We start from the raw sequence: 23,229 nt of genomic DNA on the forward strand, positions 1-23,229 counted from the left end.
ATGAGTGATATTCTTCATCTTCTGGCCCTGGTGTTTTATTGGTATTTTGGCCATGTAAAGACCCAAACTTCATTTTGTCCACTAGATGGAACCCTAACTCTGAGAAATGTTCTTGTGAGTTCTGCAAATTGTAGTTCTGGGCTGGAGACTTTGAGTGTCACATTTTCTTTGTAGGCTTTGTTTTCACAGTATTATTTTTTCCTGAGCAGATGCTAGAAGTCAAGCACCAATTTTGTGTGCATGTGTTTACAGAACTGAGAGAAACGTACTGCTAAAATGTAGCTCTAAACTTTACCATCCAAATAAAAGGACATGTGAGCCATTCCTTTAGTTCTCAGTTGATGACCCTATGTCACAATTCATATTCTTTATGAATAGGTTTTATTCTGGGCTTTAAAGATGTCTTTGTTTATGTAAAGCACTTGCATAAAGATGTGAACTTTGGTGATAGCTTTTCCTTAAAAACTTCTTGATTGGACAGCATCACCACCCATTTTAATCAGAATTACTGATTTCTAATGCAGTTAGAGAAGAATGCAAAACTTCAGCCATTTAAATCATATATAATCAGGACACTAATCTTGTCACTTAAAATACATGAAACACCAGAGTTTGATCTACTTTCCATTGATGGCAAAAAAACCATTAAGTTAAGATTGTAGTCCATGAAGGCTCAATTTAGTTTCAAAACAGTCTGGTAAACATTAGAATTACATTTTGCACATATATAATTAGTGACTACTGCTTTCCTGTCTCATATATTTGCTTTCAGATTAGAAACTTTCTTGTGTTATATGTTTGCAGGGAGTGGTATTTCTGCCCCAGATGGTCCAAGAGCATACAATACTGAAATGGATAATGGTCACCTTTTGGTGACCTGAGTTCACTCCCACATCTCTCTCCTGACTCCTGCTGCTGTTAACTGGACATTGTATGCCAGCCAGATCAAACAACTTCCATCAAACAAACACTCTTTTCAGTGGGGTCATTTACCATGATCTCTTCTCCTTCATGGAACTCACTGAATCTGAGGGAAATCGAGCCATATGCCAGCAGGACCTCTGTTGCCATCTCTTCCAAGACAGTAGAGAAGCAGCAAGATGAAATTTATGTCCTGGGTGCTTTTGATGGGCTACATGTTGTTGAATGACAGTATTATTTGCAGGTAAGAGTTTTCTATTCTTACTTGAACTGGGAGAAGGCTGCAATAGTCTCTTTGCAGTCTGCTTTGTGCTTTTTTTTTTTTTTTTTTTTTTTTTTTTTGTCTTGGAGGCATTTAAGGCATTTTTAGCCCCCCCCCCCATACATTCATTTCTTTTCTTCATTATACATTTTGACTTCATTAGGGATGTTAATCTGCTTTTCAGTGTCATTATGGAAGTGTAGACCTTGGGTTGACCCTATGCTGTAACACCCTTAAAGGTGAGGTCACCCAGCAGGCAAGGACAGGGGAAGATGAGTATTTATGCTTCTCTGTGCTGATTGTACATCTGTGGCATATCTGCAGAAGTTGCTCTTAATGTTTTGCAGGTTGTAGGTTTGTCAGGATTTATTGCTGAGGGGAGACCTTATTGCTCCCTGCAACTACCTGAAAGGAGGCTGTTGTGAGGTGGAGGTCGGGTTGATCACTCCTCCCAAGTGACAGGACATGAGGAAGTGGCTTCAGGTTGTTCCAGGGGAGGTTTAGATTGGTTACTAGGAAAAATATCCTCACTGAAAAGATTGTCAAGCATTGGAATGGGCTGCCTAAGGAGGTGGTTGAGTTGCAATCCCTGAAGATATTTAAAGATATCCACAACACTGTTCCCACCCCATTTCTGAACAGCCACTTTTGTGAACAAGAGAAACTTTGATGATTCTAATTTCCTGTGAAAAAGAAAACAAACCTAAAAACCATGTACCATCAAAAACCAGTTATTTGGCTCAGCAGACTGCAGTGTGTTATCATACCATGATATGTACTTCATGAGAGAGGAGTCTGCTTTAATCTTTCTGGCCACAGTTTTAGGATGTGGAGAATTCCCTACCACAGAATGATTGATAACTGTTTGTGTCACAAATGCAGAAAACAAGCAGTTTCTCCAGAGCATGTCTGTGTTCTCATGGAATGGTGGCTTGATAAGAGAGCAATAAATTCCCTTTCTCTGAAAGATTTAGGTGTTCTGTGGCTTCTATCTGGTGCAAATCCTTTCTTAAAAAAATATCTTACATACCATAGGTCTATTTTAACGTTATGTTACAACCTAAAACTATATTTATTACACTACTTAAGAAAATTAATACAGCATACCTTTCTAACATAACACATACAATATTCATTTTAATACTTGTGAAAAGCCAGTCATAAGATACACACTTTTCACAGAGTGAACAGATGGAGCAGGTGGGACATGCTGGCATGTTTGAGGATGTGGGCCCTGCAGACTGTGTTTCTGGGGAGTGCACTGGGGTGCTTTGTGTTTCCCAGCTAAGATTTCTATGTGTGCCTAATTCTGATATTTGTTCTGCAGGTTTGCTCTGAAGCACAAACATTACAATTAATCTGACCAATAATATAAAAAATTGATTTGCAGGGTTTTTTTGTTGTTGTTGTTGTTTGGTTGGTTTTTTGTTTTGTTTTCTTTTTTTTTTGGGGGAGGGGTGGGGTTTGACAAGGGAATGTCTTAAAAATAAAATTGTATTCTGTGAAAGTATCAAACTGAAACCCTCTACAATTCGTGTAGTGGAAGTACTGGGAAACATTCTACTGTTTAGGGAGGAAAAGGACTGTATCTTTAAATTTCTACCTGCGCCCTAGGAGAAGCTGTGCTGTTAGGGCACAGTAACATAACTAGGTGCTGTTGGCAGCAGTGAGCGCCTTGCGACTTCCTGACTGCAGCTCACGCGTACTCCGTGCTCGGCAGCGATTGCGTGGCTGTCCCAGTGACCTTTCAGGCAGCCTCCTCCAGGCAGGGTTAACCCTTGCGATGCGCGGTCTGCCTCACGCTCTCCTCTCGCTAAGCTCAAGAAAAGAAGTCGGAGCACAGCCTGACGACAGACTCCCTCTACAGCTAAGCTGATTTAGCACCAAATTGTATCCGGCTTCACGAAGTAAATCCTCAGGTAGCCCCCACCATCAGGCGGTGGCAGCGATGGGGATGGGTGCAGTACAGGGATGGGAAGAGTGTATTGGGAGGAGAGAGGTGTGGAAAGTAGGCGGACCTCTATAGAAGTTTCCCCTTAAAGTGTCCACAGCTACTGAGAAGCCGGGTCACTGCAGTTTGCTTCAGTTTATTTGGTGCGTTTGTTTGTTTACCGGGTGTCAGTTCTTGTTCCTGGGCGAGCTCCCAGCCGGATTCCCTGCACTGACCCCTCAAGGTGATTCCTTCTGCAGTGGTTTAGGCGATTTCAACCTTTTATATAACTCATGGAGTCTTGAGCAGCTCACATTAAATGACTAAGAACTGCTAACATCTCTAACATAAGTTTTTATTGAAATTCAGTATGAAGGTAGTTAAATGGTTAAATATGTCCATGACTAATTGATGAGGGAAACATTAAGATTTTTTTTTTAATTAGATACTTTAAGGAGAAATTCAAACAACATACAGAATTTGGACTACTAAAAGTTGAGGAAATGTCTTTTTTTGATGCCAGAATATCCTGCTTCTTATTCTGTTTTCAATTCTTCCACACTATTTTGAATAGAACTGAATGTAAATTATTAACAGTAGTATTTCTTTGATTTTTTTTGTTTGTTTGTCTTTTACAAATGACATGTTGAAACAAAAGCCCACAAACCTTTTTTGTGGACAGCCAAGAAGTAGTCTCTGAGCAGATAATAAGAGGTGATGAAGTCAGTAATTAAAGTCCAAACTTCTAAATGATAAAAACCCAGGAACTTTTAATCTTGGTTTTCCATAGTTAAGGTAAGATAAAGTCTGAATTGCTAGAGTCTCTGTGCTGTAGAACACGATCATTCAAGCAGCATGTTTCAGCAGTGACAAACTAAGCTATAGCTGAGGCCTGGACTTTACACTCCAACAGCATGCAATTTGTCTTCAGCTGTGGAATTACAGCCATGGGCTGCCCTTTTCAGCATGGCTTTCTTCACCTCCTTGATGAGGAGCAGGTTATTGTATCTGTGGGGATATAATAACTCAGTGCTTGCAAGAAGAAGGGTCACAGTTGCACTGGATGTGCAACTTTTTGCTGAGATGTAAGTAAATAGAGTATACAGTGTTTCATTGAAGGTGGAATGTGGGGTGGCAGTGTGTCTAAGCAGGTCTTTATTCTAGTGCGGTCACACAGGTTTAGCAGAGGTGATCTGAGTGCCTCCTCACTGTTCCAAATCAGGGGTTTCACTAGCAGCTTTTGGGAATATAACATTGCCATCAGAATATTGCCATCAGTGTCTGGCATGCCTTATTCCTGGTGCTGTATGTGTATCTTGCCTGGAGGTCCCCTTGTGGGGCCCCCACACACCTTGCAAAGCCATGGGTATTGGCACACTACAAAGGGGAATGAATGGCTGCTCTCTTTATGGGCTGGTATGGATGCTTCAGAGGGGTTGCCAGTTTCTGAAAAAAGGACCCTGTCACATCTCAAAATTATTAGCCCACTGCTCTTCATGCCATGGTTACAGGTGTGTGTGCTCCTGTCTGTGGGAGGAAATGAATTGCTGAATTGCCTTGTCCATAACATCTGCATTATCCCACAGCTCAAGCCTGCTTGGTATGCTAAGGGCCCAGAGCTGCAGCCCTCAGGTGTCAGTATGCCTGATGCTAAAATGTTTGCTTGTGTGACACTACGCTAGTGTCTTCCTCTGCCCAGAAATTGCTCTCCTGCCCTTTCCCAGCCCGAGGATTATCTGTTTACTGCAGAGCATGTTCCAGGTGCTGAAGGGGACTGGCAGGCATATCCCTGCAGGGGCCAATGGCAGGTCTCCAGGGCCTACCCCAAGGTGCAGGAAGCAATCTGAGGAAGCACTGCAGCAACTCTGTGTATCTGCCTACCCTGCCATGGCTGCAGGATTGGAGATGCTGCCCTTGTGACCTCAAGTACTGTGGAAATGGACACCGCTGACAGCACAGGTTTTGTTAATTTTGTTTTTCTCATTTCCTAAAATAAATTAGATTTGGTCCAGCACCAGTGCAGGAACGACTCAGCTGCATGGCCAGAAATAATTCCATCTATGTGGTTGCAAATATTGGGGACAAGAAGCCATGTGACTCCAGTGATCCCAGCTGCCCCGGGGATGGTCGCTACCACTACAATACGGATGTGGTCTTTGATGCACAGGGGAAGCTGGTGGCTCGGTACCATAAGGTAAAGTGGTCTTGGAGAGACAGAAATTAATTTTCCACTACTTCCAAAATGTCTCAGTTTGGGAAGAGAATTAGATGCCAGTCATTGTCCACTGGGAGAGTTTTGTTTTTCTTTATAATTAAAAAAAATATCTCTCTTGCTATGAAGCGTCAATGCCAAATTTGCATTTGCTGTCCTGTTTCTCAAAACAGACTGGAATGAAAAATGATTGTTCTGGTAGAATTTAGTGGCATATGGTTTTTGCTGACTTCCTCAGTTCATTAGCTCACTACTACTGTAAATTGTGCTGCTTGAGCAGTTTTAGTTTTCAGTGCCAGCTTTTCACCAGACTACCACTTCATGTTCCAGGATTTCAATGTTCACATCCATTTCCTCATAAATGAGCACTCTGACTTCAGAGAGGCAGGACCTTTATTTCTGATGCTGTTTTGGCACAGTTTTTGCACAGTGGGAATTATTTAGACATAGAAAAGCAAATGAAAATGCCAGATGGGTGTAAAAAGAGATAAGGATATTGGATTATAAGTTCCTCTTTCAATATTATGTGTATACCTGCAAGTTCCATCAAAGCTGTTTATGAACTGTGTGCCAGATATCATGCCAGTGTGGATAAAGTCAGTTTATTTAATGCACTTTGGGCCCATTATTTCATCTGGTTTAGAGACAGTGCCAAGATATCTATTTGTGAGCAAACTGGGCGAATGAAACACTGATAACACAAATCTGTCCAGCCTGCTATGGCCCACATGGTAAATTACAAGTTAAGTAAACTTGAACTTCTTTTCTGGCTTGGTGTCCATATTTACTTTCAGACCACCTGGACATTTATAGAGCACTCTTAATAAATATGTACGTGAAGGAGGAAGAAAACGTTGGAAAGCTGAGAATGTCACAAACTTCAATTTTTCTGTTGGCGGAGAACATCTGCCTTTCCCCCATCATCACAGCCTTTGTTTTCTCCTCTGCAGAGTCCCAAATACTATCCTGTGCTTCATACTGGTGCTCTGTACTTCCAGTACTTCTGGGCATCTCCACACCAAAGTCACCAATTTTGTCCCTTGGCACAAGATCCCCCACGCTTCCCTTACATTGCTATTTCTCTTCTGGTTGCATTTGGGTTGCCAGAAATATAAACAAGGTGGGGGGAGTGGAGAGATTATTCTTATGCAGATGACACCAACAGGCCTGAAGGCAGCTGGCTGCTTTTCTAGCTAGATGCCAGGGCAATATGTAATATGTGTTCCATATTTTGGGTACGATGATCATATAATTTTAGCCTGATTTCCTACCTGTGAGGGCTTCCAACACAGGTCAAAATTTTTCTTTATTCATTCTGAACCACTTTAGGGAATGACCCCAAGACACATGGTAAGTAAGTGCCTCTAACTGGTTTCTCTTATTTTCCTTCCCCTACAGTATAATCTCTTTCTAGGAGAAAATCAGTTTAATTATCCAAAAGAGCCAGAAGCTGTCACCTTTGAGACTCCTTTTGGGAAGTTTGGCATTTTCACTTGCTTTGACATCCTTTTCTATGAGCCTGCCGTGGTCCTGGTGAGCAAGATGCAGGTGGACACCGTGCTCTTCCCAACAGCTTGGATGAATGTCCTGCCCTTTCTGACTGCAATTGAGTTTCACTCTGCCTGGGCCATGGGCATGCGTGTCAATGTCTTAGCTGCCAATACTCACAACACCAGCATGGAAATGACAGGTAACTTGATTTTCACTCTGTGCAAGAATCTTTATAACCACGAATCTCTTATTCCCTGTTCTACAAAGTGATTTTGCAGAGGAATATAATGTATTTCTCTGGAAGGTGAAGAGACTAGTCACTAAATTTTAAAGCTGATGGATCCTGTTCCTGTTGGTTTCATAAAGACACAACAAAACTCACAGTGTTTTATTTTCCCTAGCTTATTAGGATTATCTTTTCTTTTAATGGCTCTAAATAAGTAGTAGGTCACTGCCCTTATGCCTGAACAGAAATTTTTGTGTTTTTTAAGGCTCTTTTCCTCTCCACTTCTAAGTCTATGATTGAATGCCAAACTGTAAATATACTCATAAACCATATATGTGGCTACATTTATTCTGCCAACTGAGATATTTATTTTTATAGCTGCATTTAACACTTGTACAGAAAATCATTAAAAACACATGTTCAGGCCTGTTGTAGTAACACTGCTAAGATGTCCACATCTTCATTTTAGAAGTAGCATTGATTTTTTTTTTTAGACCTCAGATTATAGAATAGTATATTTCAGTTACACCAGTATCTTCACTGAGCTGTGCAACCACAGTATTGTTTTGGGACTTTTCATTTGAAATGCCTGACAGGCTTCTGCAGTGATGGGTATGACAGAACTTTGATTTCCCTCGGTTGCTTGGTGCTGGTCAGATGTGAATCCCCCAGGAGGGGAGGAGTTCTCAGCCAGTGTAAAGGGGGCTGGACAGTTGCTGTCTCCTTCTGTTCATGGACAGGCCTGTGATACTTGCCTGTGTTGTGTTTTGGATTGTCTCAATCAGTAGCTGGTCCTTTCACATCAATCAGCCAAGAAACAAGGAATTATCAACTACATTGGACACAGGGGAAAAGAGAACTCAGGAGGCTATAAATATAATCATAGCGTAACATAAAAAACCAAACATCTTCTGGCTACACTGAGCAGACCTTATCTAAGGGAATAAATGCTATTCTTTGCCAAAGCATGAGCTCTGTGTACTGAGTTGCAATGGTCACCTTAGATGAGACTAAAATGACTGTAATCTGTATAGAATAGTGGATAAGCTATCAGAGATGATTAGAAGGACAACATGATTTTTTAAATTCTTCTTGGACTGACTACTGTGCTCTCCTCAGGGAGTGGCATTTATGCACCAGCTGGAGCCAGAACATACTCCTACAACATGAAAACTGAAGATGGTCACCTCCTCATTGCTGAACTAGATGCACACCCTCGTCTTTCTCCTGCCTCCCCACCTGCTGTCAGCTGGAACTCATATGCTCTGAGTATTGAAAGATTCTCACAGAATGACCATGAATTCACAGGAATTGTCTTTGAAGACCTCTTTACTTTCACGGAGCTCGCTAAGCCTGGGGGGAATCTCACTGTCTGCCAAAAAGACCTCTGCTGTCATTTGAGCTACAAGATGGCAGAGAAAAGAGATGATGAAGTTTATGTGCTGGGTGCTTTTGATGGCCTTCATGTTGTTGAAGGACAGTACTATCTGCAGGTAATTCTTTGGAAGGGGTTATTTACTTTAGGAAGCTTATTTACAGGGAGAAAATTTCAGGTGGAAAAGCAGAAGACAATGTCTTCTATGCTGGAGTCCTGGTGCACCTTTTGATAGTAATGGAAAGAAGTGGCTAAAACTTCCAAGCCTATTTGCCTTCAAATCCAACAAATGCAGTAGAGAGGTCTCTAAACCTCTTCTTCTAAATGCTCAGAGTGCACTCACTATTTTAGGGGTGTGCAATGTTAGCTAAATTTAGGTTCTTTTCTGTAAATATCTGCAGTAAGTGTTTTGAACCTCCTCTGTATCACAGAATCATAGAATAGTTAGGATTGAAAAGGACATCTGAAGATCACATAATCCAATCCCTTTGCCAAGGCAAGGTCACCTGGAGCAGATTACACAGAAACACATCTGGGTGGCTTTTGAGTGTCTCCAGAAAAGGAGTATCCATGACCTCCCTGGTCAGCCTGTTCTGATGCTCTGCCACTCTAAATGTAAAAAAGTTCTTCCTCATGTTGAGGTGAAACTTCTTGTGTTTTTATGGCCATTGCTCCTCATCCTGTTGCTGGGCACCACTGAATAGAGCCTGGCACCATCTTCTTGGCACACACCTTAGAGATATTTGTATGTATTGATGAGACCCCTCTGTCTTCTCTAGACTTAACAGCTCTAGCTCCCACAGTCTCTCCTCATAAGAGAGAAGTTCCTCATTCCTAATCATCCTTGTGGCCTCAGCTGGACACTCTCCTTTTTTTTTCTTGTACTGGAAAGAAAGAGGAGCCTGGACACAGTACTCCAGATGTGGTCTCACTGTATTTTCATCAAAGAGTTGCCGTTAAAAATCAGTTGATAATAGTTATCTTTATGAGATGCTCTGATAAGTTAGGGTCACAGAGATGGTAATTTTTTGTCATTATCCAAATCATAGCAATGAATCTTACTTAAATGGCTTATGACTTTTAGTGGAAAAATCCTCCCTTCCTCTTCTTTAATCAAATATTTGCAAAGACAGTGAGTTACATCCTGGTTGAATTTTCTTAAAGCCATATTTGAAAACATCCTTTGCCTTCATAATTAAGTTATTGTGCCAGCAGATTGTACTTCTTTTTAGTTACTTCTGTCTGTCAGCATCACCATTTCGTACCAGCTGGTGCAGACTCTGGGATATGAGGGGAGGTGTTATCCAGCAAACAGCTCATCTAATACTAGAAAGGTAACTTGAATAAATTCAGTTCTTGGTGAGCTTGGTTGCAATATTTATTTCAGTGGTTGTGGAAGTTGCCAGATAGTCTCTGACAGAATTGAAAGTTCTAGAGAATACAGGAATTTCTACTCTTCCTTTTTCCATCAATACTTTTTTCATTTCCTCAGAACATATTCCTTATTTCTCTGCTTATTTGCATTTCAACACAAAACCACATTTGCTGATGAATAATACTTCTGATTTTTTGCATTTATGCTTCTATCCCCTAATACCAGACACGTAGAAAAACTCCATCACCTATCAGCAAAACCGGACAACATCCTTCAAATCATTCCTGAATCAGAGGAGTGATAGCCCTGTTTCATATTTTCTCATGAAGACCATAAATATTTATCAGCTGGATAATTAACTTTCATGATAAAAGGGAAACAACACTGTGATTCCTACTTTATGTGCTGCAACTACTAACACAAAACTGTAACAAAAGATGCTAACTTCATCTCCTTGGCCTATATTAACTAGGATTTGGACAGGGAATATCAAATTCAGACTTCCCGTGGACTACCAGGCCATATAATGAAGTATAATTAGCAACATGTACAATTAGCAGTAAGAGGACCTGGATGTGCACTTGTACAACATACCCATGTAGAAGACTTTGCTTTGTTTGCCTAAAATTTCCATACACAAACTCATCTTACTAAGACATGTGGGAAAGAAACTTTCAAATAAGACAATTGCCAATTGAAAGAATTAGTGGAAGGGACAGGATCTGGCTTCAGAGATTAAATAAGGTGCTTTGACTGCACTTATGTCAAAGACAATTTATTTGTAAAATTATAAGACTAAGGCAATGCAGGCCTGGAATATGCCCAGTCAGATCAAGGGGTAAAAAAATAAGCTACAGCTGAAAAGTTACCATCTTGCTAAATATATTGTTGTCTCCTCCTCCCCACAGATCTGCACTCTGCTCAAGTGCCCCAGCACAAACCTGAGCACATGTGGGCAGCCCATGGAGATGGCTCAGACCAAGTTTGAGATGTTCTCCCTCAGTGGCACGTTTGGCACCAGCTACATCTTCCCAGAAGTGCTGTACAGCGGGGTGCAGCTGGCCCCTGGGGAGTTCGAGGTAATGGGACACCCTTGTGGTTTGTCAGACATCAGTGGTCAAAAAGCCACTACAAGAGCAACTTAGTTGTTACCAGAGTCCTTGTCCTCTGCCTTGAGTTCAAGGCAGCTTTCTTTCTGCCTGATTTTCCTGCCTGTATTCATACAGTAAGTCCACCTTGACAATTCTCTTCTGCCCTGTTCCCCCAAATCCAGATCTCCCTCAAGACAGAAATGTAGTTTTTCCTCAGACTTCCTGCTAGCCCCAGTTGAGACTGGAGCTCTCCCAACTAGGTCAGCATTACTGAATATACGATTTTGTGCTTGCCACACAATAGTACTGCTTTGATGCTGCTCCTGCTTATTTTACCTTTTCATTACCAGGTGCTAGCTGATGGACGTCTGAAAAATCGGAATACTACATCAAAGCCAGTTTTGAGTGTAACACTCTATGGGAGGTGGTATGAAAAGGACCCTCCATCCACATATCAAGCTTCAGCATGATTTCAGTGCAGATCCTTCAAGCTTTCATCGACCCGTTTCTGTAATGCCAATTAATCACAAATAATGGTAATTCATAGTAATGTTCATAATTAAAATGGCATTCTATTTTTCTAGTTGTCTTATCTACCAGCATAGTTACTGCACTTTGATTTATTGACTTGATTTTGCAGCAAAAAATCAATATGATGCTGGACTGTTGTGTGTGTGTTTTTATATGATGGATTTGGTTGGCATAGGCTTGGCCTTAATATTGGGAACACTAGAAAATAAATTCCTCTGATTTTAGTGGTGTAGGATTCAGTGGGTTGTGCCCCAATAAAAAAGAGCTTTTAATTATTTGAAATGTTTGTTGGAGTATTAGCAGCCATTTCCACAACACTGTTCCCACCCCATTTCTGAACAGCCACTTTTGTAAACAAGAGATTACCAGAATCTTTGAAGATTCTAACTTCCTTTGAAAAGGAAAACAAGCATTGAAAACATGTTCCTTCAAAAAAACAGTTACTTGGCTCAGCACACTACAGGGTGTTATCATATCGTGGTTGTCAGTTCTGAAAAACAGCTTGATGACACCTCCTGACTGCACTGGCTGCTATTCAGTGAGAGAATTTTTACTGCAACCAGTAAACAAGTCACTGAGTGACCTGGTATCTCATAGCAGCTCCTCCCTTCCATCTTCTCTATTTCTTTCTGGTCATGTAACACCAATGTATGTGAAATGAGCTTTTCCCTTTGCTCCCCCTTGTTAATGCTGGGTGGGGCTGCCCTGCAGATGAATTTTCTGTAGGAATTTGGTGATTTATAGTTCTGTTTCAGACCAGCTAGTCCTGGTGAGATGTCGCTGTTCACATTTTTGCTTTCTCTTCTCCCCAGTGACCTGTGTTTTGTTGATGCTGCTGGACCTTAGTGACCTTCTTTCAGCAGATCAGTGTATAAAGATGTGCATGTTCTGTGGCTGTGTCCTTAAGAGTGGTCAGAGACCTGTTTGTGTAATTTCTCCTTCCTTTTCCCCACATTGCTACAATTGCTGGTCTCACCAAAGAATCACAGAATCTTCAGAGTTGAAAGAGACCTTTGAGATCATCCAGTTCAGCTGTAAACTTGACATTGTCACTGTAACCCCTAAACCACTAAACCATCATGCAGTGCCATATCCAGACCCCTCTTAAACATCTCTGGGCCTCCATCACCTCCCTACACAACCTATTCCAATGCTGACCACTTGTACCATGAAATTTTTTTTTTCTAATATCTAACCTGAATGTCCTCTGTCCCTGTTTAAGGCCATTACATCTGGTCCTCTCATTGCAGGCACAGCAGAAGAGACTGGTCCTCACCTCACTGCAAACTGCTTTCCGGGAGTTGTAGAGAGTGATGAGGTCTCCTGTGGGCTTCTTCTTCTTCAGACTAAACAAATCCAGCTCCCTCAGCTGTTCCTCATAATGCATGTTTTCTAGAACTTTCAGGAGCTGCATTGCCCTTCTCTGGACAGGCTCCAGCACCTCAATGCCCTTGTTAAAGTGAGAGTTCCAGAACGAAACACAGCATTCAAAGCACAGCCTCACCAGTACAGTGGATGATCGCTTCCCTTGTTCTGCTGGCCACACTGCTTGATACCGGCTCAGATGCCATTGTCCTTCTGGGCCAACTGGGCACACTGCTGGCTCACACTGAGCCAGCTGTCAGCCAGCACTCCCAAGTCCATTTCTGCCAAACAGCTCTCGAGCCACTCCTCCCCCAGCTTGTAGCACTGCCTGGGGTTGCTGTGACTCAAGCGTAGGACCTGACACCTCACCTTCTTGAACCTCTTGGAATTATCCCTTAGTCCATTCGTCGAGTCTGTTCAGGTCTCTCTGTAGACCCCTCCTACCTACCCTCACACAGATCAACATTTCCACCCAACTTAGTGTCATCTAGCCATTTTTTTACTCATCTAAGATTTTTTCCATGATGTTCTCAAGGTCCTCATTCCCATATTCTGGAGCTGGTGAGACATTGGGAGTGCAAATATTCTCCAATCTCCAGCACTGTGATTACTGCTGCTGTGCGCCGTATAACCTTTTTTGTTTCCAGATGTATATAGATACACACATGTGACATAACAGTGACATGTCTCACATAATGACATGTTTATCAAAAGCCCCAGACAATGTGCTCTGACTCATGGAAGCTCAACATTATTGCTGCTAAGGCCACACTGTCTTAAAACCTTGTTCACTGTTTGAGTCAGTTACTGCGTGACCACAGACTGATCTCAGTCCAGCAAGGGATTATCCAGTGTGGTCCTCCTCCCATGGGTACAAACTCAGTGCAGACACTGTACTTGTCCCCAGGGAACCTGGTGGGTGACACCACAACTCTCTCCCAGGGAAAGGATCTGGATATCTGGATTTGAGGGAAGTTATGGCTTCTGGGAAGGTCTCATCTTGCAGAAAGAATTCAGCAGGAGTGTGTGGCCAGTCTCAAAGCTGAGAGGTGGCTTCTTCAGGTTTGTTCACTGCCTATGCCAGTCCTCGGGATAATGGAATGTGTGTGCAGGTGGTGTAGTATCCCAACCCTGAATGTGGTGAGTATCTTGAATCCAGGATTTTGTTCAAGGTCATTGTGGTTTGGTTAAAGTATGTTGAGTATTTTCCTACTGAAGACTGGCAGAAGCCATAATGGCATAATGGATTCTTTTTGCTACAGAGATTGCACAACACTTATCATTGTGAAATGTGTTATTGTGAGAAGTGAGTCAAGCATACAGAAAGCAATCCTATGCAAGTCCACCCATTACCCACATACCAACTCACTCTGTATAAAAACAGGGCTGCGTGTAACCACTGATAACAATAAACACTTCTTCGAGGGTAGTGCAGAAAAAACCCTTTCCTTACCTGACTGCTGAGTCAGAACCAAAGAAGGTAAGAAACTTGGGTGCCAGATACAAGTGATTTTTGTGCACATGCAGCTTTAGCTTCAAGATATCTGCCGGAGTGATCTGTTGATAGAAGAAAGCACACTGTAATAGGCAAAATCTAGAAACTGTGTGTCCTATTCACGATAGTCTTCCTACTGAGACCTTTGGAGACCAGAGATCTTTGGGGTTTGGTTATTGAGTGGTGGGTATGCTGATGGTTCTGCTCAGACAACCAGTCTTCCCTGCAGCTCCCCCCTAGGATATGCAGTAGACCCCAAAGTCCCTGCTACTCCAAGCTGTGCTGTGCTGAGCTGTGGTGGCTCAGGTATTACCCATGCTAGGACCTACATCTCCCAGCACCTCATGCCCTTGAGTTTGGGCAGGAATGGGTCCATGCTGTTCTCTGCTGAGATTTCCCAAATTTTGTTTTTTTTCTGGGACCCATGCTTGCCTTGAACTGAGTTACTACAGCAATAATATGCCTGATTGTTTTGTATATCTGGTAAGTAATGTGTTTTTCCAGCTGCAGCACAGTGGTGGCTTCTCAGTGACTTCCCTGCTGTTGCTGTGAGGCAGAATTGCTCAATGCTGGCAGCTCTCTTGCCTTTGATACTGAGTCTTTCCGGACAGGGTGATTACATGGGTGTCATCTTTTAGCTACCCTGGGGAATTCCCAGCTTTTGTGCAAGACTTCCTCTTTTTAAAGCCCACTGCCTTTGCCTGCCTGCCACCCCCTCTTAGTTGATTTCAGGCTGCAGACATGGGGCTTCCTAAAACTTGAGCCTCTGCTGTGCTTTTGGTGCTTTCTGCTCTGCAGGCCTGTGCCCTGAGCACAGATGTTGCAGCCATCTGTGAGCACAATGACATTTTAGAATCATAAACTTGATGAAGTGTTGGCTTCTCCTGAGGAGGCCTTGGTGCTGATGGAGAAGAATCATTCTTTTGGGTGACACTACATAGTGAAGAGGAAGATTTTTCAAGGAGGAAAAAAGATTTTTTAAAATTTATTTCTTCAAAGTGCTAAATGACAAGTCAGGTTATATCCCTTTACACTCACTAAAGTATCACAGGTCCTAACTAAGATTTTTCTAAGGATGTTCTAAAACTATAGCAGCAATATTCCATTTACAAAATACTATGCTAAAAATTTATTTCCATGAGAAAAAATAGTGCTTTCCATTACTAATTTCAAGTTGCTTATTGTACAAAAACTTCCTTTTGAAAGGACCATAGTAAAGAAAAAATTGTGTCGTCAAATTCTTTCTCACAAAACAAGCAAGTCTGTTAGCTCTAGGCAGAGAGGTCAGCACAATTCAAGGGATGGTTTATACTGCAGTGTGAGCCCAGTGGGGAGGACACTCTCAAGGCACGCACTTGAACCATAACAAGCCATTGGCCAAAAGCAGGAGGTATGGCAGGACCATGTCTCATAAGCATTGCTGAATTATCTGCTCTTGGAAGCAAGAGGGCTGTACCCCACACAGGTATCTGTCTTCAGAAGCGGCTGAAGTTTTCACTGACAGCAGCCACGTGCAGTATGGTGATATGGAGTAGCATATCCTAACCAGGGGAGTCTGGGCTTGCCCCAAGATGGGTTTAAAAGTGTGGAGAGGGATGCGCAAATGAAATGTGTAAGTGCTCCTTCCAATGAACCCCTTGTAGATTAACTTGGCTTCTGACAAGATCTCTTAGCCTTTTGTTCTACTTTTATTTAAAACTTTTCATATTGGAAACAAGATCAAATTCCTAGGAAAGCTTTGGCTTTTTGGCAGAAATCTTCTCAGATTACTCAACAGAAGATTATTGCCAAAGCAAACCTATTAGTCTTTACTCCTCCTCTTTCTCTCTAGTTTATATTCCCCATGCTGATCCAGGAGCTGGGAGGCTGCAGCCATGCTCCCTTCCCAGGCTCTCCTGCCCGCTGTGGTGCTGGCACTCGCAGCCCTTCAGGCCCTTGCCTCCGACACCTTCATGGCAGCCGTCTACGAGCACGCCGTCATCCTGCCGCATCCCACCGAGGAGCCCGTTTCTCCCAGCGATGCTTTGGCCCTGATGAACAAAAACATGGATGTCCTGGAAGGGGCCATCAAGGAAGCCGCCCAGCAGGTATGAGGGCTACCTCAGTGAGGGTTGTCCATCAGTGTTTTCTGCTCCTGCTGACCCTCCTGGCTGTGTGCTGATGGGTGCCCTTTAAACGGAGCCTGTTGTGACAGGGTGCCCACATCATTGTGACTCCTGAAGACGGCATCTATGGCTGGCGATTCACAAGAGAAACCATCTACCCCTACCTGGAGGATATCCCTGATCCGGTGGTGAATTGGATTCCCTGCACTGACCCCTCAAGGTGATTCCTTCTGCAGTGGTTTAGGTGATTTCAACCATTTGTCTGTCTCATGGAGTCTTGAGCAGCTCACATTAAATGACTAAGAACTTAATCTATAAAAATTCACAAGTACTGTAGGAAAGAGATGCATCAAAAAGAATTCTTATTTACATGGCAATGGGAATATATCAGGTAAAAGCATTGAGACAGTTTCACTTGTAAAAGGACAAAAATGAGGATGTTTTAGGCAAAATAATTATTTTAAAAACATGCACAACTTTATCGATTTAGATCACTTGTGAAAACCTTCTGTAAGTAGAAGCTATTTTATTGTCATGTAGCTACATAGATCAGACAAGCTGATTCAATCCTCAGTTCAGGTGACTGAGTGATTTCTAAACCAAACTGCACAAAATATTAATCTAGATCTGAAAGAAAGACCTTTTGGAAATCCAGCCACTTGCACATCTGCCGTGTTACACACAGAGGTGGTCCCAATGTGTGTGAGCTTGGGACACTGAAAAGACTGAGTTCATGTCTAAGCTAAGCTTTTATGTTCTCTTCTGAGGCCATATGAAGCTAGATTTCAGGAGTCCTCAGCTCTGTAAATGCTGTGCCCGCTTTTTACTACAGGCATGTAGAAACAATTATTTAAAAAGGCTAAAATTTTCTTCTGAATCAGGACTTAGAGCTGCTTGATAATTTGCTTTTTTAAGCTATTTAAGATTTATGTCTCTGTACTGATTTATTCTCGTCTTTGCTTTGTGAAGTTTTTCACATCTTTGTATGCATGTTAGCTAGGAATTCTATGCACACAGAAAATAACATTGTAAAGGATACAGGAAAGAAGAACACAGGGAGGCCATTTTTTTAAAGATAAAAGAGATTGGCAATTTAAAATGATGCTATGAACAGAGGAGAAAATGAACAAAACCTATGATTTGACCTATTGCTTTTTCAGCATCTGGGAATGTGCAGTTAATGGAGTAGTAATTCTGAATGCATTACTTTTACATGGGACACTTAAAATTCTAAGACTTTTTTTTCCTTCACTAAAAATGCATTAGATTTGGTCCAGCACCAGTGCAGGAACGACTCAGCTGCATGGCCAGAAATAATTCCATCTATGTGGTTGCAAATATTGGGGACAAGAAGCCGTGTGACTCCAGCGATCCCAGCTGCCCCGGGGATGGTTGGTACCACTACAATACGGATGTGGTCTTTGATGCACAGGGGAAGCTGGTGGCTCGGTACCATAAGGTAAGGAAATGCTTCAGCATCCACCTCTAATTTATTATCAATGAATTTTTCAGCTCTCTGGCACCAATTTCAGATGGTTTTTACAGTAATTTTACATTATTATAAGTGACAACCAATCCAGGATGATGTGATGACCTTATGGCCAGAAGGAAAACAAAGTAATTGCTTGACCAGTCAGGCAAATTATTCCCAGGAGCACTGCAGCTGCAGAGTGCATGCCAGCTGCCAAACACTTGAGGGCTACATTTATGACAGTAAATGGTAAGAAAACATGACAGAATTTTCCATACTCAGTAAACATTAGCTTTTCCTTGATACATTCATAGCCAACCTAGACAGTGCTTTTGCAGGGGATATTTTGGCCCCTGGTCTTGAAGTTTAGCAGATAATACTGAATGGGCATTGCTTTCAGGAGGTACAGACACCCCAGTTTTGGGGAGGAGGGTCAGTTGGATGGATATAAACCAGCTGGGCCAGCCAGCTCAGTTACCTGAGCAGTTACCTGAGCAGTTACCTCAGTTCCCAGTTCTGCATTAAAGCCTGTCTCAGACACAAAAGCTGTTCATAATCTTGCCTTATTTTCAGTCACTAATGTGCCATTTTCTTCATCTGCAGTACAATCTGTTTAGAGGTGAAACGCAGTTTAATTATCCAAAAGAGCCAGAAGCTGTCACCTTTGAGACTCCTTTTGGGAAGTTTGGCATTTTCACTTGCTTTGACATCCTTTTCTATGAGCCTGCCGTGGTCCTGGTGAGCAAGATGCAGGTGGACACCGTGCTCTTCCCAACAGCTTGGATGAATGTCTTGCCCTTTCTGACTGCAATTGAGTTTAATTCTGCCTGGGCCATGGGCATGCGTGTTAATTTACTTTCTGCAAATACTCACAATACCACCATGGCAATGACAGGTGAGTTACATTCAGGAACAGGGAATTTGTTCCCAGATTCAGAAGTAGGGAGAAATGGTTTAGACACAGTGAAGTCTCTGAAAAATAGTGTTTTAATTGGACTGAAAATTGTTATTTGCTTCTGAATATAACAAACAACTTCAGGTAAAAGAATGTTGAATTTTCTGAAAAAGGTAAAAATAGAAAGACCACGACATTAAGTTTTGATAACTGAAAAGTAAAATTTTATTTCAGAAAATAGCACAAAGTTTCACTTAAATTTTCAGTCTCTCATCTAGAAGCAGCATTTTCTGTTTAAAATTCAATCAACAGTTAAATGGAGAAAAAATGTTTTAATCAGAACCTAATAGTGTAAAACCAAAAGGAGAATTCCACTTGTATACTGAATAAAACTTTTTTTCCCTCTTAACTGAGAAAACTACATAGCTGCATCTGTTATTCTTCCCTGAATCAAAGTGAAAACTACAAAGGAATATTTTTGCCTGCCCTAAATAGACTGAGTTTCGGCCATAGCCCAGTGTGTCCTTCAGTGAAACATAACTGCCCCCATCATTACCTCCTTTGTCAAATATGCCACTCGGAGAGCTATGATTTATTTTCAAATGAACCTAAGTTTTAACACTAGCATGGGTATTTTAGCTGTTCTGTGCTTTAAAATTATTCCAAAATCTCTCAGTAACGTATTGAATGAAAAGAGTATCACTGAACAACAATGCCAGTGTGGTGTGGGGGTGACTGGCGCCCCTGCCAAGCCGTGCTGTGTGGTGCTGGCTAACGCAGGGCTGGTGATGTCCTTGGCAGGCAGTGGGCTATTCACACCAGAAGGACCTGCTGCCTACCACTACGACAGTGCCACCGAGGAGGGACGTCTCCTGCTAGCAGAGTTGAGTGCACACCCCCGTCTTTCCCCCACTTACCCTCCTGCCATCAACTGGAGTTTGTATGCCACGAGCATCAAGGAATTTCCTGGAGAAAATGACACTTTCTCGGGAGCTGTCCGGAAGGATATATTCACTTTCAGAGAACTCAGGCACAAGGATGGAAATTACACTGTTTGCCAAGGAGATCTCTGCTGTCATCTGGTCTACCAGATGTCAAAAAAGAGGAGAGATGAAGTTTATGTCCTGGGTGCATTTGATGGGCTTCATGGTTCTCTCATAAAATACCATTGGCAGGTAATTGAATGTTTAGAGGTGAGTGTGTCCACATGCCAACCACCTAAAAATATTTGTCCATTACTGCATCCTGGGAAGTTTTCTTGCTACCAATTTCAGCTCGTGGTTGCTGAAAGCTTAGTGGTGTTTTGCCTTTCTGTCTCCTCCTCCCCACAGATCTGCACTCTGCTCAAGTGCCCCAGCACAAACCTGAGCACATGTGGGCAGCCCATGGAGATGGCTCAGACCAAGTTTGAGATGTTCTCCCTCAGTGGCACGTTTGGCACCAGCTACATCTTCCCAGAAGTGCTGTACAGCGGGGTGCAGCTGGCCCCCGGGGAGTTTGAGGTAATGGGACACCCTGGAGCTGTTTCTTGCAAGGTTTCTCACGCTGTGGCACTGAAAACTGATCTGGCAGCAAAGTCCCATCCAAGAATGTCTTTCTTTGGTTCTGCAGACTGGAACCCAAGGGGACTGATTTAAACAGGTGCATTGAATCAATCCTTACTGATGAGAGCATACCATTCCTGGAGCTGAAACTCTCTTCAGTGCTTTCTTTAGCAAATCTGCCTTCCCACTTCAGATCGCAAATGGAGAAAACACTGCTTTCAATGAGCTAATTTTTACAGGTTTCTCATTATGGTCATTTTAGGACAAAAAGAAATAAAAAACTCTGAGAAATTACCTAAACAATAAAAATTACTTAGAAGTATAATTTGTAAGAGCAGAGATTCTATGCAGTTAAGAATGTTAAAAGTGATTTTTGAGGGATTTGTGGTTTGTTTGTTTTTTTTTTATTTGCTGGCTCATATTTTAGTTTTGCCAAAGGTGTTTTCATTCATAAACCCTAGATTAGTTTTATGCAATAGGCTAGATGAAATCCTAATTGATTTGGAAGAAGTATTTAACAGCTTACAAAAGACAATGAAGACAGTGAGAAAGACCTGAAAAATTTTAGGGGAAACAAGGGTGATTTTTTTACAGAGTGGGAAATTGAAAAGCATTGTTCACCCTTCATACTTGTTTTTGAATGAGACTTCTGTAAAAATAGGCACATCAAAGAATTTATTGGTATGCTAAAAATATGATCATGGTCTAATTTTAAAACAATAGGTTGTACTTCCTTAACAAATACATGCTTACCTTTTGTCACAGGGGAAAAAAATTGTCACAGGTGTTCACAGTTGGTGATTTCAAATTGATACATAACAAGGAACTAAGAAAAGCTACATTTGGCCAGTAGCTTGAAATTCTCTATTTCCATCTGAAAATTGTTTTGGGGTCTACAAATCAAAAAATGTTTCAAGTATGTCCTAGATGTGCATATAATCTTTGTTGCCTTGTATGAGTAACTAAAGAGAACCTAACAAATTAGTTACTCTCACTCTCACTTTCTTATGAGGTGGAGAAAATGGTACTTATTTCCAAAGACGGAAGAATGTTTAAGGATTTCTGGGACCAAGGAAATCTGGGAAGGCTATAATGGGGAGGCTGTGGCAAACCCAGAAAGAATTCTGTTTTCTTTCACTATCATGACTGTTTTTGAAAGTGTTGCATCAAAATATTCAGCATCTAAGGTCTATTCTTTCTATGCACTATTGCTACTCTGTTAGTTGACTGTTAGTGCTGTTCTTTCTCTTTTCCACCAGGTGCTACGTGACGGGCGTTTGAAAAGCAAGCATGGCACTTCAAAACCGCTCATTACAGTGACACTTTTTGGAAGGCCTTATGAGAAGGACCAGCCACATCCTCTGCGAATTTCCCTGTAAAGTATCTCCTTAGGAGTCACACACTCACCAGTGACAGGAGGGGAGTTTCTTCCTGAGCTGTAGCAGTTACCTTGTATGATTCCTGTTCTGCAATATTGCACTTCTGCTCAGCACCTGTGGCAATTGGGCTTATTTGGGAGAAAATTATGTGTTCACCCTGGTGTGAGTGCCTTTTTAATAGGGCTTGAGCCAGTGCAATTATTTTTTAGTAAGCATGATCTGTCACGTGAAACTTTTAATCAGAATTCTTTTTCCCCCAAAATATCATATAGATTGCTAGGATTACAGCAGAAAGAAGACTGATATCAATATCTATGAAATGTGGTTTGTCATTTTATTGGAGAATAAATTCTCTCCAAGAAAGTCTTTCTGTCCCTTTTGCTCTTTACTGTTTTTCAGACTGTGTAATCATTAAGTTTCTGTATTTTTCAGCCTTACAGCCCAATCAACAGGGCCTACTTAACACTCAATGAGTCTTGGCCCCATTCTGACCAAGGTACTGTAAAATAAAGAGAAAACCAGATTTGAAAATCTTAGGTGCAATCTTAGAGAGAGAAAGCGGTCCTCCACAACCCACCCAGGTGTTGGGTCTGGCTAAGATAAGATACAGCACATCCAGTTCTGCAGTCCCTCTGATTTTGCACCTCTTTGTATGTGGCAGATGGGTGTTGGGTCCAGGGCACTTCACATCCAACTTGCCATATACAACACAGTACTCCAACACCTTCTCCTGGGTATATGGATAATTACTTCAAAACTGTTAAGATATATGAAATAGGCAATCTTTTAGCACCTGAAACACATTTCACCCTGTAGTGTGAGAAATGAGCCTTATTTTGGATTTCTAGCAGTGATATATCAAACTTTGCAGCCCTGGGCCCCATTTCTGTCTATAATGTTATGGAGCAAATGAGCTTTGTTTGCATTAAATATGCCTTGGAGTGGTCCCTGCCTCCACACTTATCCCATAGCATTTTGCATCTACTGCCATTCTTACAGCCTGCACCAAGGTTAGCACTGAGCTGTGCTAAATGTGGCATGTAAGAAACACTCTGTTTGTGGGAAGTCAAAACTTCCCACTCCACGCACACCTACGTATGTTATCCAGAAGTTGTTGAAATCACATGATTTCTGGTTTTCCCCATACTGCAGCTTCTCAGCATGCAACTTCAGGGGCTCTTTTTGGGAGTGTTTTCATCCTGGAAATAAAACAGTTGAACTTTCACTCAGTGGGATAACTGTACCCCTTGGGAGCAGTTACTCAAAACAGACAGGGACTCTTACTTGTGCTTGCTGGTTCCTTGTTCAGCACCTCACAAGTGAACACAAAAATCTCTCACGTGTTGCTCACTGGCATTTCTGGAAGTTTTGGGTACTTCCCAGGTACAAGCAGAGCTGACTGTCCTGGGTTGTCAGAGTTTGGCACAGGTAGGATACAATAAATATTGCTAGTTAAATACAGGATATCAGGAAAGGACTCTTGTATCTCATCCATTAGCAGAATGCAGAAGTCCAGGATTCCTTGAAAATTACACTAAAAGCAAATTTGAAGAATGGCTCA

General features: G+C 41.9%; 2 protein-coding genes across 5 annotated transcripts; both read left to right on the forward strand.

Moving 5' to 3' along the window:
- The first annotated feature begins 2,721 nt into the window (after positions 1-2,721).
- On the forward strand, positions 2,722-22,031 carry LOC120501231 (vascular non-inflammatory molecule 2-like). 4 transcript variants are annotated; one of them, XM_039707174.1, is made up of 9 exons: positions 2,722-3,102; positions 6,139-6,146; positions 16,128-16,361; positions 16,469-16,599; positions 17,646-17,838; positions 18,454-18,745; positions 19,547-19,920; positions 20,077-20,280; positions 21,549-22,031. In XM_039707174.1, the coding sequence occupies exons 3-9, from the start codon at positions 16,149-16,151 to the stop codon at positions 21,666-21,668; spliced, it is 1,527 nt and encodes a 508-aa protein (XP_039563108.1). In that variant the 5' UTR covers positions 2,722-3,102; positions 6,139-6,146; positions 16,128-16,148; the 3' UTR covers positions 21,669-22,031. The 4 variants fall into 4 exon arrangements, with proteins under 4 accessions (XP_039563108.1, XP_039563109.1, XP_039563107.1 ...); XM_039707175.1 differs by lacking the exon at positions 2,722-3,102 and adding an exon at positions 3,198-3,277; XM_039707173.1 differs by lacking the exons at positions 2,722-3,102; positions 6,139-6,146 and adding an exon at positions 14,193-14,259 and having other exon boundaries at positions 16,106-16,361.
- Positions 3,339-11,662, forward strand: LOC120501233 (pantetheinase-like). The gene is made up of 6 exons (XM_039707177.1): positions 3,339-3,357; positions 5,115-5,307; positions 6,724-7,015; positions 8,162-8,535; positions 10,701-10,871; positions 11,234-11,662. Exons 2-6 carry the CDS (start codon positions 5,152-5,154, stop codon positions 11,351-11,353), a joined length of 1,113 nt encoding a protein of 370 aa, XP_039563111.1. The 5' UTR covers positions 3,339-3,357; positions 5,115-5,151; the 3' UTR covers positions 11,354-11,662.
- Positions 22,032-23,229: the final 1,198 nt, after the last annotated feature.

This window comes from Passer montanus, unplaced genomic scaffold (assembly GCF_014805655.1).
Source record: "Passer montanus isolate IOZ18808 unplaced genomic scaffold, ASM1480565v1 scaffold2, whole genome shotgun sequence".
NCBI classification, from domain to species: domain Eukaryota; kingdom Metazoa; phylum Chordata; class Aves; order Passeriformes; family Passeridae; genus Passer; species Passer montanus.